The sequence below is a fragment of the Bombina bombina genome, chromosome 2 (assembly GCF_027579735.1).
Source record: "Bombina bombina isolate aBomBom1 chromosome 2, aBomBom1.pri, whole genome shotgun sequence".
Lineage (NCBI taxonomy): Eukaryota > Metazoa > Chordata > Amphibia > Anura > Bombinatoridae > Bombina > Bombina bombina.
Window position 1 is genome coordinate 582,905,144 of NC_069500.1, and position 15,055 is coordinate 582,920,198.

Sequence of the window (15,055 nt, forward strand, 5' to 3'; positions counted from 1 at the left end):
GTGTGGCGCACTAACAGCTACGCGCAAGCGAAAAGGAGTTTATCGCTGGGGCTTGTGCTCGTTTGATAAGTTGAAAGTGAGCGCAATCGTGATTTACGCTAAAATAATTAGCGCATCCTCAGAACTCTGGTTAACTATTTTGCAAAACAAAAAAGTTGCACAAAACACATCAAAAATACATTAAAAAGTTCAGTTACACTCATAATAACACTATCGAATAAAAATTATTTTAAAAAAAATTGAACAAAAAAAGTTATAATGGCTCAAAGATATGATGTCTCAAATGTTAGGGGGGGAGGCAGGCAAAGGGCTTTAAGAATGAGACACAAACATAAACATGTCTAAATATGTATATTAGTACTATATTAGTGCGTACAGATGTATTTATATGTGTATTTATAGACATATATACACAAATAAAGACATAAATACACATATATAAGTGCATTGGAGCCCTCTGCAGTCAAGTAGATGAAAATATGTAAAAGCATATTTATGCAATATTCATATTTAATAAAGTGTTATTCTGTGTAATTACTGTAAATATTTCACTTTCCAATGTTCTGTATTTATAAATAGATATTCCTATTTATATCTGTATATATCTATAACTATATATAATCATCTTTACCAAAATACCATCAGATATATGTAGAAATATGTATTTATGAATAAATAGTACATATTCTGCTATGTGAAGAACATTAGAATGTGAAATATTCATTTTTCATGTCAGGTTAGCACACTTGAGAATATGTGATCCGTTTTATTTCACGCGAGTAGTGTATTAGTTATTTTTTTGTGTTTTTTGTGGTTGCTCCATTGACTTCTATGGGGGAATACGTTAACGTGTGCTCAACGCAAGCAAAAACCTTACTTCTAGCAGAGTTAGCGATCGAGCAGAATCATTAAATACCACTTCCCTTGTAATCAGGCCCGATATTAGATGCACCACTGTAAAAAATACCTCACCTGACTTTATACCTGCAGTTGATAACTTTTTTTCTTGAACCAGTCCCTGCAACATTATACAAATCATTAGGAATGAAATCTCCCAGTAGAGGTCAGTCTTTCACATATCACCTCCTGTACAATCAGTAGAAAATGTCCTGTGGTAAAAAGTAACAATCTCCTGCATACTCAGTGCCCAGCGCAGCGTATTTACTAAATTACATTTCTTCTTCTAAATGACTTGCTCATGAAAACTGAAAAAGAAAAAAAATATCAAATGATAAAATCTTAACCATTTGACCACCACAGCCATTTATTGCAAAGCAATAAATTATAGCCCTTGCTGGTGCTCAAGGGTTAAAGGAAAGTATACTAGATCTACAGCTTCTGAATGGGCAAATAGCATGTTTCACTGAACAGCCCTTGTCAGACTGGTTCCTCTTCTTTACAGCCATCTGATTCCAGCACCTCTAGGTATGTGATATAAATCAACCAGGGCTGGATTGTTTTCTTTATAATAGCTGGAGGGAGGTGGAACTCACTGCTTATATCCCTCCTGCTACATTTTTACTTTACTGGTCAGACAGCAACTCATTTATGAGAAAGATCTGTTCATTTGTTTTAGGAGTCTGATGGATAATTTGTGGTGTGCCAATTTGTATTAAAATTATATTAAATATTTAAAATAATGATGGACAACTTTTTAACACATGGGGGCTACAGATCCATATTCTAAAAGACTTAAAGGGACACTCAGGTTAAATCAAATTTTCATGATTCAGATACAGCATGTAATTTTAAACAACTTTCCAATTTACTTCCATTCAAAAAAATGTGCACAGTCTTTTATATTTACAATTTTTGAGTCACCAGATCCTACTGAGCATGTGCAAGAATTCACAGACTATATGTATATGCATTTGTAATTGGCTGATTGATATCACATGGTACAAGGGGAGTGGAAATAGACATAACTTTGAAATTTGTTACAAAAAAATCTACTACTCATTTGAAGTTCAGACTAAGTGCTATTGCATTGTCTTGTTATCTTGCATTTGTTGATTATGCAAATCTAATGTGTTGACTGGTCCTTTAAAGGGACAGTACACAACTTGTAATTACAAGACACTTTTGCTGTATTGTTATAGAATAACATATACGCCAAGGCTAATCATTTTTAAAACAATTAACATCTTATTTGCTGTTTTTTTAGTCCACAACTGGCGATGTTACTATAATATGAATTGTTGTGCAGTTATTATCTGTTAAAAGCCAATTACGTACAGGTATGTAGCAGGGTTAGCATCGATTAATCTGCAGTGTCATATTCAGGTTGGTGAATCAGAAAAGCCAAATGTTTCAAAGCAAAATTACATAAACAGTGGCAAAATAAATCATGAAAGTATATTGCAAAGTTGTATAATTATATCGTAAGTATACTTTCCATCTAAGGGCCACATGCAATTTTATAAAACACACAAGCAATAACTTATTTCCTAAAAACATCCAGGTACACAGTGCTAGATTTAGGGTTGGATATTGTTTTTCTCCCTTGCTCATTACCTCTCCAGAGCTGCAGCTTATCTGCTTCTATTTTCAAGGAGGGCGTAAAAACTATTGCATCAGTGGTTTAGAATATTGGTAGGAAAGTATGATTGATTGAAACATTATTACTGGTAAATCTCATATTTCTCTATTAAAGGGATAGTAAACCCAATTTGTTTCTTGATTAGAACATACAATTTTAAGCAACTTTCTAATTTATTCCCATTATTATTTTTTCTTCATTCTCTTGCTATCTTTATTTGAAAAAGCAGGAATCTAAGCTAAGGAGCCTGCCCATTTTTGGTTCAGCACCCTGGATAGCGCTTGCTGATTGGTGGCTACAAAAAATAAAAATGGTCCGGCTCCTTAGCTGGGTAACATTATTGTTGGCTATCACTTTATGCCAATTACATTCATTTAAAAGATATATTTTACTAAATGATGTATGCTAGAGTTTTATTTAATTTCTCTTTTACCCATTCGGAAAACAAGTTTCTGTAAACTGCAGTGAGACTTTGAATCTTAAATTTATATGGGAGAAATGAACAAATGTAATTATCACATAGCTTTATATGGGAGAAATGAACAAATGTAATTATCATATAGCTTTATATGTGAGAAATGAACAAATGTAATTATCATATAGCTTTATATGGGAGAAATTAACAAATGTAATTATCATATAGCTTTATATGGGAGAAATGAACAAATGAAATTATCATATAGCTTTATATGTGAGAAATTAACAAATGTAATTATCATATAGCTTTATATGTAAGAAATTAACAAATGTAATTATCATATCCTATTTGCTATGACAGGATCAAACCCATCACTACAAGTTTTGTCTATGACAAGGAATATCAGGCATTTCCACACTATTTGATATGGTTAAATGTGATACAGTAAACTCATAACATATAATAAAAGCAACTAATTTAAATGATAAAGGACGAATATAAAATTATAAAGTCAAGTTGGTTTTCAAGTATGTGAGGTTAAAAAATGTGCAAGTAGAGAAGAAACAAAACCAAGGTAGGGTCAAAATTTGTGTTATACAAGCCACAGCTGACTCTCTGAGACGGTGAGGTGTTTGAATACTGGTGCACAAGCCCTTAAAGGGTATGTGCGTATGCCCCAGTAAAACAATAATAACTTTTACTAGAAGCCTTTTCCCTAATTGAAGTGTATTGCAAAAATGCTTTCAAAATGAAATGCACCCATGCAGGGCCGCCGGGATACCGGGAAAAATCCCGGTGGGCCGCCGGCCGGCAGAGGCTGCTCAGTGCTCAGACAGCTATATAAGTTGAAGGGAAAGCGTGGCTGGGTGGGAGGGGGCGTGGTTAGGCTAGAGGGGGCGGGGCGGGCCAGTCTATACAAATTTCCAGGGGTGGTCTGATTTCCCAGTCCGGCCCTGCACCCATGCACATTTAAATTTTGACCTTTCTATCGCTTTAACACAATAATATAATCTGGGTTAAGTTTCTAAAGGTTAGGACATTCAATAGTAGTCTTTACTAGTTAAAATGCTGATGAAGGATTTTGTCAACAATAACCAGCTGTCAAGTTTTGAGGGTTATATTGGCTGCAAATAAAAATGAGGTCAAGGTCAGGCAGGGTTGTCAAAATGTTTTCAATCCAAGAAATACTCAGTGCATGATTACATGGTTTGGGTATTATTATTATTTATTTTGTATAGTGCTGCCAAATTCCATAACATGGGGGTAGCACCATATTTTATATATAGCTTGACCTCTCTCTTGCAAGGCTAGCACCCCCCCCCCCCTACAGCCTTTAGAGACTAGAGTGACCTGGCCAGAGGCTGCATAATCTCAATCATTATATACTGTGGGAGTAGCTCCTACTTACTTTTTGCCATGGCAAAGAGAAAGAGAGAGAGAAAGATGACTGTGTATGTGTGTAATAACCTCAATGTCTCTATCCTCTTTGGTGATTAGGTAAAGTTGTTACATGGAGGGTGGACTGCAAGAGGTAGTGAGGTTTCTGGTTCGGATGATTGCTATAGCATAGGAAGTTAATGACTTGATTGTGTTGGGTGGTAGGATTTTCTGAATTGGTAGGATTGGAGGAAGGGTTTTAACATAGATTTATCAGATTTATATATTTCTATTGGTAGAGTTTTTGCAGTCTGGAAAGAGGACCTATTCAGAGGGAAATTACACATTTCTAGAACCCAGAAGTAAAAAAAATTACATTTAAAAGTGACAGTGTACTGTAAAACAGCAGAGTATAAAATGCATGAGAAATTGCTTGTTTGTGTTTTTTGTGTATATGAAATAGCTGGTTTTGTTCTTTGACACCCCAACCCATCAAAATGGGCTAAGCTTACAGGGAAAACAGATATACTTATTTTATCACTTTCTGTACACACATGCTATATTATATTATCTATTTCTGTATACCAAAGTCAAATGCTTAGAGAGATCAATTGAAAATTACCATTGCATTATTTATCCCTCCTACTGGGAGTGTAATTTCTTCTTCTGGCTATGTTTACATAGCCAAACGTAAGTATTGAAGTTTTCAGTAAAGGTCTGGATACAGCAAGCAAAATTAACTAATTCAAATACCAAAATAAAGGTAAATACACTATTTGTAAACAATTTTATACACTCCAGCAGGTAAAATGGATCATTTGGAACAAATTAAAGGGGAGAAATGTTTATAGAACACTGTCTATTTACATTGTCATGTCTTCTCCACAACGTGCATGTAATTATGCAATTTATAGATGGCAAAATGAGAGAGAACTGCCGTAAATCTTTGTTAAAGGTGCAGCAGAAATGTAACAGACAGTTAATAAAAAAAATCTTCACATTTTTGTGTTGAAAACTCTTAACAAGAAAATACATTTCAAAACAACGTAATGTGTTGGCCACAGCTAAAGATATTAGACCCCAGACCATAGTAATGTCTTCTGCAGCCAATGTATGCAGCTTTGTGACCACATCAGACCTCAGACAAGACCACCCTGGTTATATCAGTTAGGGGAAAACACCAGATCAATTTATACCAACTATATATATGGCAACATGAGACCATATGGCTCACGAAATGAATGACGAAAGTTTAATTTTGACTAGACTATTCCTTTAAACTTCCATGATTTAGATGGAAAGTTGTTAAAAATTGCATGCTCTATTTTACTTCTAACCAGTTTACTTCATTATCTTAGTGGTGATTGGTGACTGCACATGTCTCTTGTCATTAGCTCACCAGATGTGTTCTGCTAGCTCCCAGTAGTTAGGGTGACCATATTGCCGCTTTAAGAAGGAACACATATGAAAAATATGTCAGGGTTCTTATACAAAACATTTCTTTAAACAGCCCTGAAAACAGCCCTGACATATGTATTTTTTATATGTGTCCCTTTTTAAAGCGGCAATATGGTCAGCCTACCGGTAGTGCATTGTTGCTCCTGAGCCTACTTTGTAACAAAGGATACCAATAGAACAAAGCAAAGTTTATAAAAGAAGAAAACTGGAAAGTTGTTTAAAATTGTATGCTCTATCTGAAATACATTTTTTGTGTTTCATGTCCCTTTAGGGATTGGAGCCAGATAGTAAAGTGAAGTGCTATTATTCATATAAAAGAACATTATTTATGCACATTGAAAATATATATATATATATATATATATATATATATATATTTTATTTTTTTTAACCTTAAAGCCCCTAGATAATATAGCATATTGGGGCCCCAGAAATCATTGAGCAAAGTTTGCCAAACCTTATTTCCTATGCTCATTATCTTACCTAGACTCACATATATTGACACCCAAAAATCTTGATAATAAGTGGAAAGTTTACATAATGTACTCTGTTCGATAATGTTACATAATAGGGCAAAAGTTTGGAAATAAATAATTCCTCTAGGTAACGGACTAGGCAGCAACACAAATACAGCAATATTTTTTAATGGAGCCCTAGGCAAATTAATTGGTTGCATTGTAGTTAAAGGAATAGAAAGGTCAAAATTAAAATGTGCATGGATAAATTTCAATTTTAAATAGAAGCATGCTTACAATATACTTCCATAAAATGCTTCCAGCAAAAGTTATTTCTATTTCTTTCATGTAATTAGCAAGAGTCCATGAGCTAGTGACGTATGGGATATACATTCCTACCAGGAGGGGCAAAGTTTCCCAAACCTCGAAATGCCTATAAATACACCCCTCACCACACCCACAAATCAGTTTTACAAACTTTGCCTCCTATGGAGGTGGTGAAGTAAGTTTGTGCTAGATTCTACGTTGATATGCGCTCCGCAGCAAGTTGGAGCCCGGTTTTCCTCTCAGCGTGCAGTGAATGTCAGAGGGATGTGAGGAGAGTATTGCCTATTTGAATTCAATGATCTCCTTCTACGGGGTCTATTTCATAGGTTCTCTGTTATCGGTCGTAGAGATTCATCTCTTACCTCCCTTTTCAGATCGACGATATACTCTTATATATACCATTACCTCTACTGATTCTCGTTTCAGTACTGGTTTGGCTTTCTACTACTTGTAGATGAGTGTCCTGGGGTAAGTAAGTCTTATTTTCTGTGACACTCTAAGCTACGGTTGCGCACTTTTATATAAAGTTCTAAATATATGTGTTCAAACATTTATTTGCCTTGACTTAGGATGTTCAACATTCCTTATTTCAGACAGTCAGTTTCATATTTGGGATAATGCATATGAATTAATCATTTTTTTCTTACCTTAAAATTTGACTTTTTCCCTGTGGGCTATTAGGCTCGCGGGGGCTGAAAATGCTTCATTTTATTGCGTCATTCTTGGCGCAGACTTTTTTGGCGCAAATTTTTTTTTTCTGTTTCCCGGCGTCATACGTGTCGCCGGAAGTTGCGTCATTTTTTTGACGTTTTTTTGCGCCAAAAGTGTCGGCGTTCCGGATGTGGCGTCATTTTTGGCGCCAAAAGCATTTAGGCGCCAAATAATGTGGGCGTCTTTTTTGGCGCTAAAAAATATGGGCGTCACTATTGTCTCCACATTATTTAAGTCTCATTATTTATTGCTTCTGGTTGCTAGAAGCTTGTTCACTGGCATTTTTTTCCCATTCCTGAAACTGTCATTTAAGGAATTTGATCAATTTTGTTTTATATGTTGTTTTTTCTATTACATATTGCAAGATGTCTCCGTTTGTCCCTGAGTCAGAAGCCACTTCTGGAAAAATGCTTAACTGAGTTTCAGTTCTACAAAAGCTAAGTTCATTTATTTTAAATGTTATAAATGTTTATCTCTAGCTATGGTTTGTAATAAGTTATTATGATATACTTTTACATGCAGATTCCATTAGTATTTATGCTTTATACATTTCCATTCTTAAGTGCAAGAAATATTTAGAAGATTTATAAGAAATATTTTTTCTGATTAAGGCTATGTCTGACTTTGTGCCTTCTAATACGATTTTTAGGTCTTTTTCACTTCTTTTTTAATTATTGAAGTTTCAAATGACCAACAACATACTGATTTATCCTTCTCTGATGATGTTTTTTCTCTTTCAGAAATTCTCTTCATCAGATATTGACACTAACAAATCTACTTTTTTATATAATTTTTTTATTATTAAAGTACATTTGTTCTTTGTTGAAGAGGTGTTGATTATTTTGGATATTAAGGTAACTAGTTCTTTAAGACTAGCTGACACTATTTCTGCCTTTTTATTTTTTCTTCTGTGATTTCAGAGGTTTTCTTTCCAATTCCCCATACTAGGGAATGGAATAGGCTGAGAATTGTCTTTTATTTTTAAACTATATTCTTTGTCAGCAGTTAAATTAAATTTGGAGGGTTCTCCAATTTATTGGAGCTATCTCTACTCCTACTAATTATGCTATTGTTTTTATAGCAAAATAGTATTTATTTTCCTTTATATAGTTGTATCTTATTTTTGGAAAATTAGTTTCAGGTACTTTTCTTGGTCCTTTGATATTGCAATTGCTTCATTTTTTCTGTTTACTTTAAGATCAAGTATCAGATCATGATTTATTTTAGCATTGTTAAGGGACAACATTTACTAGACTAGGTGCCGTTGCATTTGTCTTGTTTTGCATTTTGCAAGTCCTCTGTTTTGACTGGTCCTTTAAACTGGACTATCATGCTAATGATTTCATTTGTGTCTTCATTTTATTGAATATATTCGCAAATGAGGGTTAATCTATGTCTTTAGCTATTTTAGCTAGAAGAATTCTGTGATTTTTTTAAAAAATAAAAAAAAATCCATATTTCTTTTGTTCTAAGATAATCAATTTTAATTGGATTCAATTCTTAAACTGTTACTATGGGCTTCAAGATTGAGTTCTAAGACTAAAACTTTAAGCTTATACTAGTTTGGTTGTTCTTATTAAGGAACAAATCCTGAGTTCTTTCCCAAGTAACATGTTTTTAATTGGGGTTCGAAATTAGCTCCCTAATGTTGCAATGCACATGCCGTATTCCAGCTTGGCTGGTAAGGGGCAGGTTAAGACTTCTTTGAAATTTATTTGGTTCTATTTTGTCCACATTTCTTTGATTTTATTCCAGTAAGGCTAACACTTTCTTTCAGTGTGTTTCTGTCCTATATATTTTGGATACTGTTGAGGCATGGCTGGGTACCCATGGGGTTCAAGCGCTGCTCAGACCTGGAATCTTCTGGGGTTTTTATTCCAGTTCCTTTTCTAGGAACTGGGTTTTGGAGTTTTATTCAAACTATTTTGCCTTTTTGTGGTCATTGATAGCATTATTTGTTTTCTTTAGATACAATAAATGCGTATTCTTCATTTTTCTGTTTTCATTCAGATTATTTCCTGAGGATGCGGATTCTCATATGTTTCACTTGCTCTTCAGGACATAGTTAGAGGATCTTTTTTCAAAAGCTCTTGATTCCTCACGCAAGGGTCACCTTTTTTTTTTAGGTTTCCAGATGGTTTATGTCACTATCTTTGTCTCTATCAGACAAGGGACAATTTGTATTGGGTTCCGTCTGTCGGTACCTTTAGTCTCTATTATTTCTTTCAGTTGCTATATATGCATAGAAGTTTTAACAGCATTGGATTCAATTCCCTTTGCTCATTTTCAATGGAAAGATCCTTTCCAGCTTTTTATGAGTGTTGTTTCTTCAAGAACATGGTTGGAGGATCAATTAACCAATCAGTTTGTTGATTCCTCAGACAAGAGTAACCTTTTTTAGATTTCCGGATAGATTCAGTGTCCATGACTCTGTCTCTGTTGGTCAGGAGACGTCTGAAATTGGTTTCAGCTTATCGAAACCTTCAGTCTCAATCATTCCCTTCGGTAGCCTTATGCATGGAAATTCTAGGTTCTTATGACTGCTGCATTGGACGTGTTCCCCTTTGCTCATTTTCACATGCAACCTCTTCAGCTCTGTATGCTGAACCAGTGGTGCCGGGATTATACAAAGATATCTCATTTAATATCTTTAAAACTGATTGTTCGACACCCTCTGACGTGGTACAGACCACCATCGTTTAGTTCAGGGGGCTTCTTTTTTTCTTCCAACCTGGACTGTGATCTCATCAGGTGCAAGTCTGACAGGTTGGGGAGCTGTATGGGGGTTTCTGACAGCACAAGGGGTTTGGGAAATCTCAGGAGGTGAGATTACCAATCAATATTTTGGAACTCCGTGCAATTTTCAGAAGCTCTTCAGTCATGGCCTCTTCTATAGAGAGAATCGTTCATTTGTTTTCAGATAGACAATGTCACAACTGTGGCATATGTCAATCATCAAGGAGGGACTCACAGTCCTCTGGCTATGAAAGAAGTATCTCGAATACTGGTATGGGCGGAATCCAGCTCCTGTCTAATCTCTGCGGTTCATATCCCAGGTATTGACAATTGGAAAGCGGATTATCTCAGTCGCCAAACGTTACATCCGGGCGAATGGTCTCTTCACCCAGAGGTGTTTCTTCAGATTGTTCAAATGTGGGGACTTCCAGAAATAGATCTGATGGCTTCTCATCTAAACAAGAAACTTCCCAGGTATCTGTCCAGATCCAGGGATCCTCAGGCGGAAGCAGTGGATGCATTGTCACTTCCTTGGAAGTATCATCCTGCCTATATCTTTCCGCCTCTAGTTCTTCTTCCAAGAGTAATCTCCAAGATTCTGAAGGAATGCTCGTTTTTTCTGCTGGTGGCTCCAGCATGGTCTCACAGGTTTTGGTATACGGATCTTGTCCGCATGGCTTCTTGCCAACCGTGGACTCTTCCGTTAAGACCAGTCCTTCTGTCACAAGGTCCTTTTTTACCATCAGGATCTCAAATCCTTAAATTTAAAGGTATGGAGATTGAACGCTTGATTCTTAGTCAAAGAGGTTTCTCTGACTCTGTGATTAATACTATGTTACAGGCTCGTAGATCTGTATCTAGGAAGATATATTATCGAGTCTGGAAGACTTACATTTCTTGGTGTCTTTCTCATCATTTTTCCTGGCATTCTTTTAGAATTCCGAGAATTTTTCAGTTTCTTCAGGATGGTTTGGATAAAGGTTTGTCTGCAAGTTCCTTGAAAGGACAAATCTCTGCTCTTTCTGTTCTTTTTCACAGAAGGATTACTATTCTTCCTGATATTCATTGTTTTGTACAAGCTTTGGTTCGTATAAAACCTGTTATTAAGTCAATTTCTCCTCCTTGGAGTTTGAATTTGGTTCTGGGGGCTCTTCAAGTTCTTCCGTTTGAACCTATGCATTCACTGGACATTAAATTACTTTCTTGGAAAGTTTTGTTTTCTTTTGGCCATCTCTTCTGCTAGAAGAGTTTCTGAATTATCTGCTCTTTCTTGTGAATCTCCTTTTCTGATTTTCCATCAGGATACGGCAGTGTTGCGAACTTCTTTTAAATTTTTATCTAAGGTTGTGAATTCTAACAACATTAGTAGAGAAATTGTGGTTCCTTCATTATGTCCTAATCCTAAGAATTCTAAGGAGAGATCATTGCATTCTTTGGATGTAGTTAGAGCTTTGAAATATTATGTTGAAGCTACTAAGAATTTCCGAAAGACTTCTAGTCTATTTGTTATCTTTTCCGGTTCTAGGAAAGGTCAGAAGGCCTCTGCCATTTCTTTGGCATCTTGGTTGAAATCTTTAATTCATCATGCTTATGTCGAGTCGGGTAAATCTCCGCCTCAAAGGATTACAGCTCATTCTACTAGGTCAGTTTCTACTTCCTGGGCGTTTAGGAATGAAGCTTCGATTGATCAGATTTGCAAAGCAGCAACTTGGTCTTCTTTGCATACTTTTACTAAATTCTACCATTTTGATGTGTATTCTTCTTCTGAAGCAGTTTTTGGTAGAAAAATACTTCAGGCAGCTGTTTCAGTTTGATTCTTCTGCTTATAATTTCAATTTTCTTCATTATAAGATTTAAACTTTATTTTGGGTGTGGATTATTTTTCAGCGGAATTGGCTGTCTTTATTTTATCCCTCCCTCTCTAGTGACTCTTGCGTGGAAGATCCACATCTTGGGTAGTCATTATCCCATACATCACTAGCTCATGGACTCTTGCTAATTACATGAAAGAAAACATAATTTATGTAAGAACTTACCTGATAAATTAATTTCTTTCATATTAGCAAGAGTCCATGAGGCCCACCCTGTTTTGTGGTGGTTATGATTTTTTTGTATAAAGCACAATTATTCCAATTCCTTGTTTTTTATGCTTTCGCACTTTTTTCTTATCACCCCACTTCTTGGCTATTCGTTAAACTGATTTGTGGGTGTGGTGAGGGGTGTATTTATAGGCATTTCGAGGTTTGGGAAACTTTGCCCCTCCTGGTAGGAATGTATATGCCATACGTCACTAGCTCATGGACTCTTGCTAATATGAAAGAAATTAATTTATCAGGTAAGTTCTTACATAAATTATGTTTTTTCAGCATCATACACAGATATGCTGTGAGGGTCATTGCATCAGTATTAAAACAGCACACTTTCCCATAAAATCATCAGGGGCTTGTAGAACACAAGTCTTCACAGATGTAATACACTTGACCACTGGAGCAGGGATGGTGTTTGAATACTGATGCACCAGTCACGTGTAGCATATGTGCCTATGCTGCTGAAAAAACGGATCATTTTTACTAATAGAAGTATATTGCAAAAATGCTTCTATTTCCAACTGAAATTCGCACATGCTTTATCAATTTTGACATTTCTGTTGCTTTAATGTAAGCCCTGTTGAGGATATACGTCTAAAATGTTGCTTATACAGTGTTTATTTCATAGTCCGATGCTATAAAATAGGATGTCCAGCAAATCATTTAACCATGCAGGTTCACTTGCTGGTGAAAATTACATTTGCTTTGGTAAAGTACAAGTCATAAGAACTTAATTACACTTCATATCATCTCTAATTTCTTCAGGTGCTGATATTTGAAGTAAAATCATTCCTAGTAACCAGCAGGCAGTTCTTTTTCTCTCTTTTTCATTGTATTTGTTGGCAGGCAAAGTGCGAGCAGCCCAACCCAAGTACAGGAGGAGGGTAGATGTGAAACGGACCTCCCAATCTCCTCCTCTTTTTTCACTCCAGGAAAAAGAAGCCTTTCACTGGATGTGTGTGAGCTGAGTGACCACCTCCAGCCCTCGCCTCTCCCTCTCTGTGGGCTCCTGTCCATCTGCTTCCTGGAAAGGAGGACCTCCTTGTAAGATCCCCCTACACCTCCCTCCTCGCTGATCATTGCTGGGGTCAGCCTCAGCAGCCCTGCAGGTCCCACCAGACTTCTGGCTTCCAACAACACACACATGTCTTCTGCAGGGGATAAGCTGTGCAACTGAGGCTGCAAACATCCTCGGGGCAAGGAAGGAAGAAACGAAGGATTCATTCGCTTTGTTCACTCCAATCTACCCTCTTCCTTTCTAAACTTTCAAAAGTTACTGTTAAATTGATATAGAAGGGATCGCTGCTGTGTGCACTTCACAGAGGGAGGGCCGGGGTGCCTGCATATTAATTGCATTCTGTACTCAAGTCAAAAAGAAAAATCAGTGGACTTTTTTTTTTATATATAATTTTTATTACATATAGTTTTGAGTATTTTTTATATTTTAATTGATCATGGCGGGTTGCTGCCTGTCTGCAGAGGAGAAGGAATCACAGAGGATAAGTGCAGAGATCGAGAGACAACTCCGTAGGGATAAGAGAGATGCTCGAAGGGAATTGAAACTCTTGCTCTTGGGTAAGTGTTAATTGTTAATGATCTGTAATGGGTTGTTAGTAAGTACTCTGATTATTCAATTTAACTAGAAATTAAATTAGAACCACATTAAGCATTTTGGAATTAAACCTTATTGCAGCAATATTAATTAGATTAGTCGTTGAGTCACTGGGAGATATGTGTCTGTCACTGTGAGAGTCACAAGACACAGGCACTTAGCTATGAACCTTGATCTCCAACATCAAAGGCCAGGAGAGTATCCTGAGAAATGGACCTGTACCCCCCTCCCCTGCACCTGATTCTCTGCACCGCCTTAGTGCAGATCCCTTTTTGGAGAGTGTGTTTCGGTATTTTGGATCTCTTGTTTTCTCCCTGCCCTGTTCCTTGTTGTGAAGGATATGCTGTTGTGTTGGACAGGGAGGGGTTTGGGTTAGAATTTGGTACAATGTGTTGTAGTGTGTTTGTAATCCGCCTTTTTTACTTCAGCTATAGGCTGTTTTAATTAGCCTGCCTGACAAACTTCACAGCATTTTAAGGTCAATGCACTTCAGGATACAACGGAAAATTTGACTCCTTAAATATTTCATATTTTATGTAGAGCATACTTTTTAACTTTTATCTAACAATAAAAGTTGTTTTATAATACAGCACTAATGACTGATTGATAAGGATACATTATATATAACTGTTTACACCTAACTTTTTAATAATTGTATTTTCTTCTCAAAATAGGGATGCAACTGTATAATAAACAAAAAAATATAGAGGTATATTTTTTTCTAATTTAGTGCAAAGCTGTATTTTTTTTGTCCCACACAGTAGCTGTAATTTATTATAATCTAAGGTACATATAAACTTTTTTAAAGGACACACCCCTACAAAGTGTAATATAAAAATGGCAAGTTTTGAAAAAACATAAAATGTGTGGTCTTGTTATTCAATGGGATAATACAGGTTTATTAATGTTTTTGCTGCTAATTATTGTGTGTGTGAGAGAGAGAGAGAATGAATATCTTCCTCTATCTCTTTTGCAAGAATCTTAGAGCAGTCCAATATTTTTTTTTAACATCCTCTTCAATAATCTGTAATCACCATATCCTCCTCAGAACAAAACTATTGGAGTTTTTGTTAAAGGGATACTAAAACCCACATTTTTTCTTTCTTTCATGATTCAGATAGAGTTAAAGGATTACTTTCTGTTATAATTTTTAAGCTAAACAACTAACATATTAAAGTTAATAAACATTAATTAAGACTTACTGACCTATATTTTCTCCAAAACGAAGTTTCATAACGTTATAAAAGTTATATCTTTTATTCCCCGATGTCACGTTATCCTGCCCACTATTTTCAGCACTGTATGTTCAAAATACTTAAACCAATGAAATTGTGT

At 35.9% G+C, this 15,055-nt stretch overlaps 1 protein-coding gene and 1 long non-coding RNA gene across 2 annotated transcripts in view; one reads left to right on the top strand and one right to left on the bottom strand.

Moving 5' to 3' along the window:
- Positions 1-1,139, bottom strand: part of LOC128647910 (uncharacterized) — a 112,596-nt gene extending 111,457 nt beyond the window's left edge. The window contains exon 1 of the long non-coding RNA XR_008400453.1: positions 973-1,139. This is a non-coding gene — a long non-coding RNA (uncharacterized LOC128647910). The remainder of the gene's footprint in view (positions 1-972) is intronic.
- Positions 1,140-13,045: 11,906 nt separating this feature from the next.
- LOC128649288 (guanine nucleotide-binding protein subunit alpha-14) overlaps positions 13,046-15,055 on the top strand; it is a 498,314-nt gene continuing 496,304 nt past the window's right edge. The window contains exon 1 of the mRNA XM_053702479.1: positions 13,046-13,683. Coding sequence (XP_053558454.1) covers positions 13,563-13,683 — 121 coding nt within the window. The 5' untranslated portion in view covers positions 13,046-13,562. The remainder of the gene's footprint in view (positions 13,684-15,055) is intronic.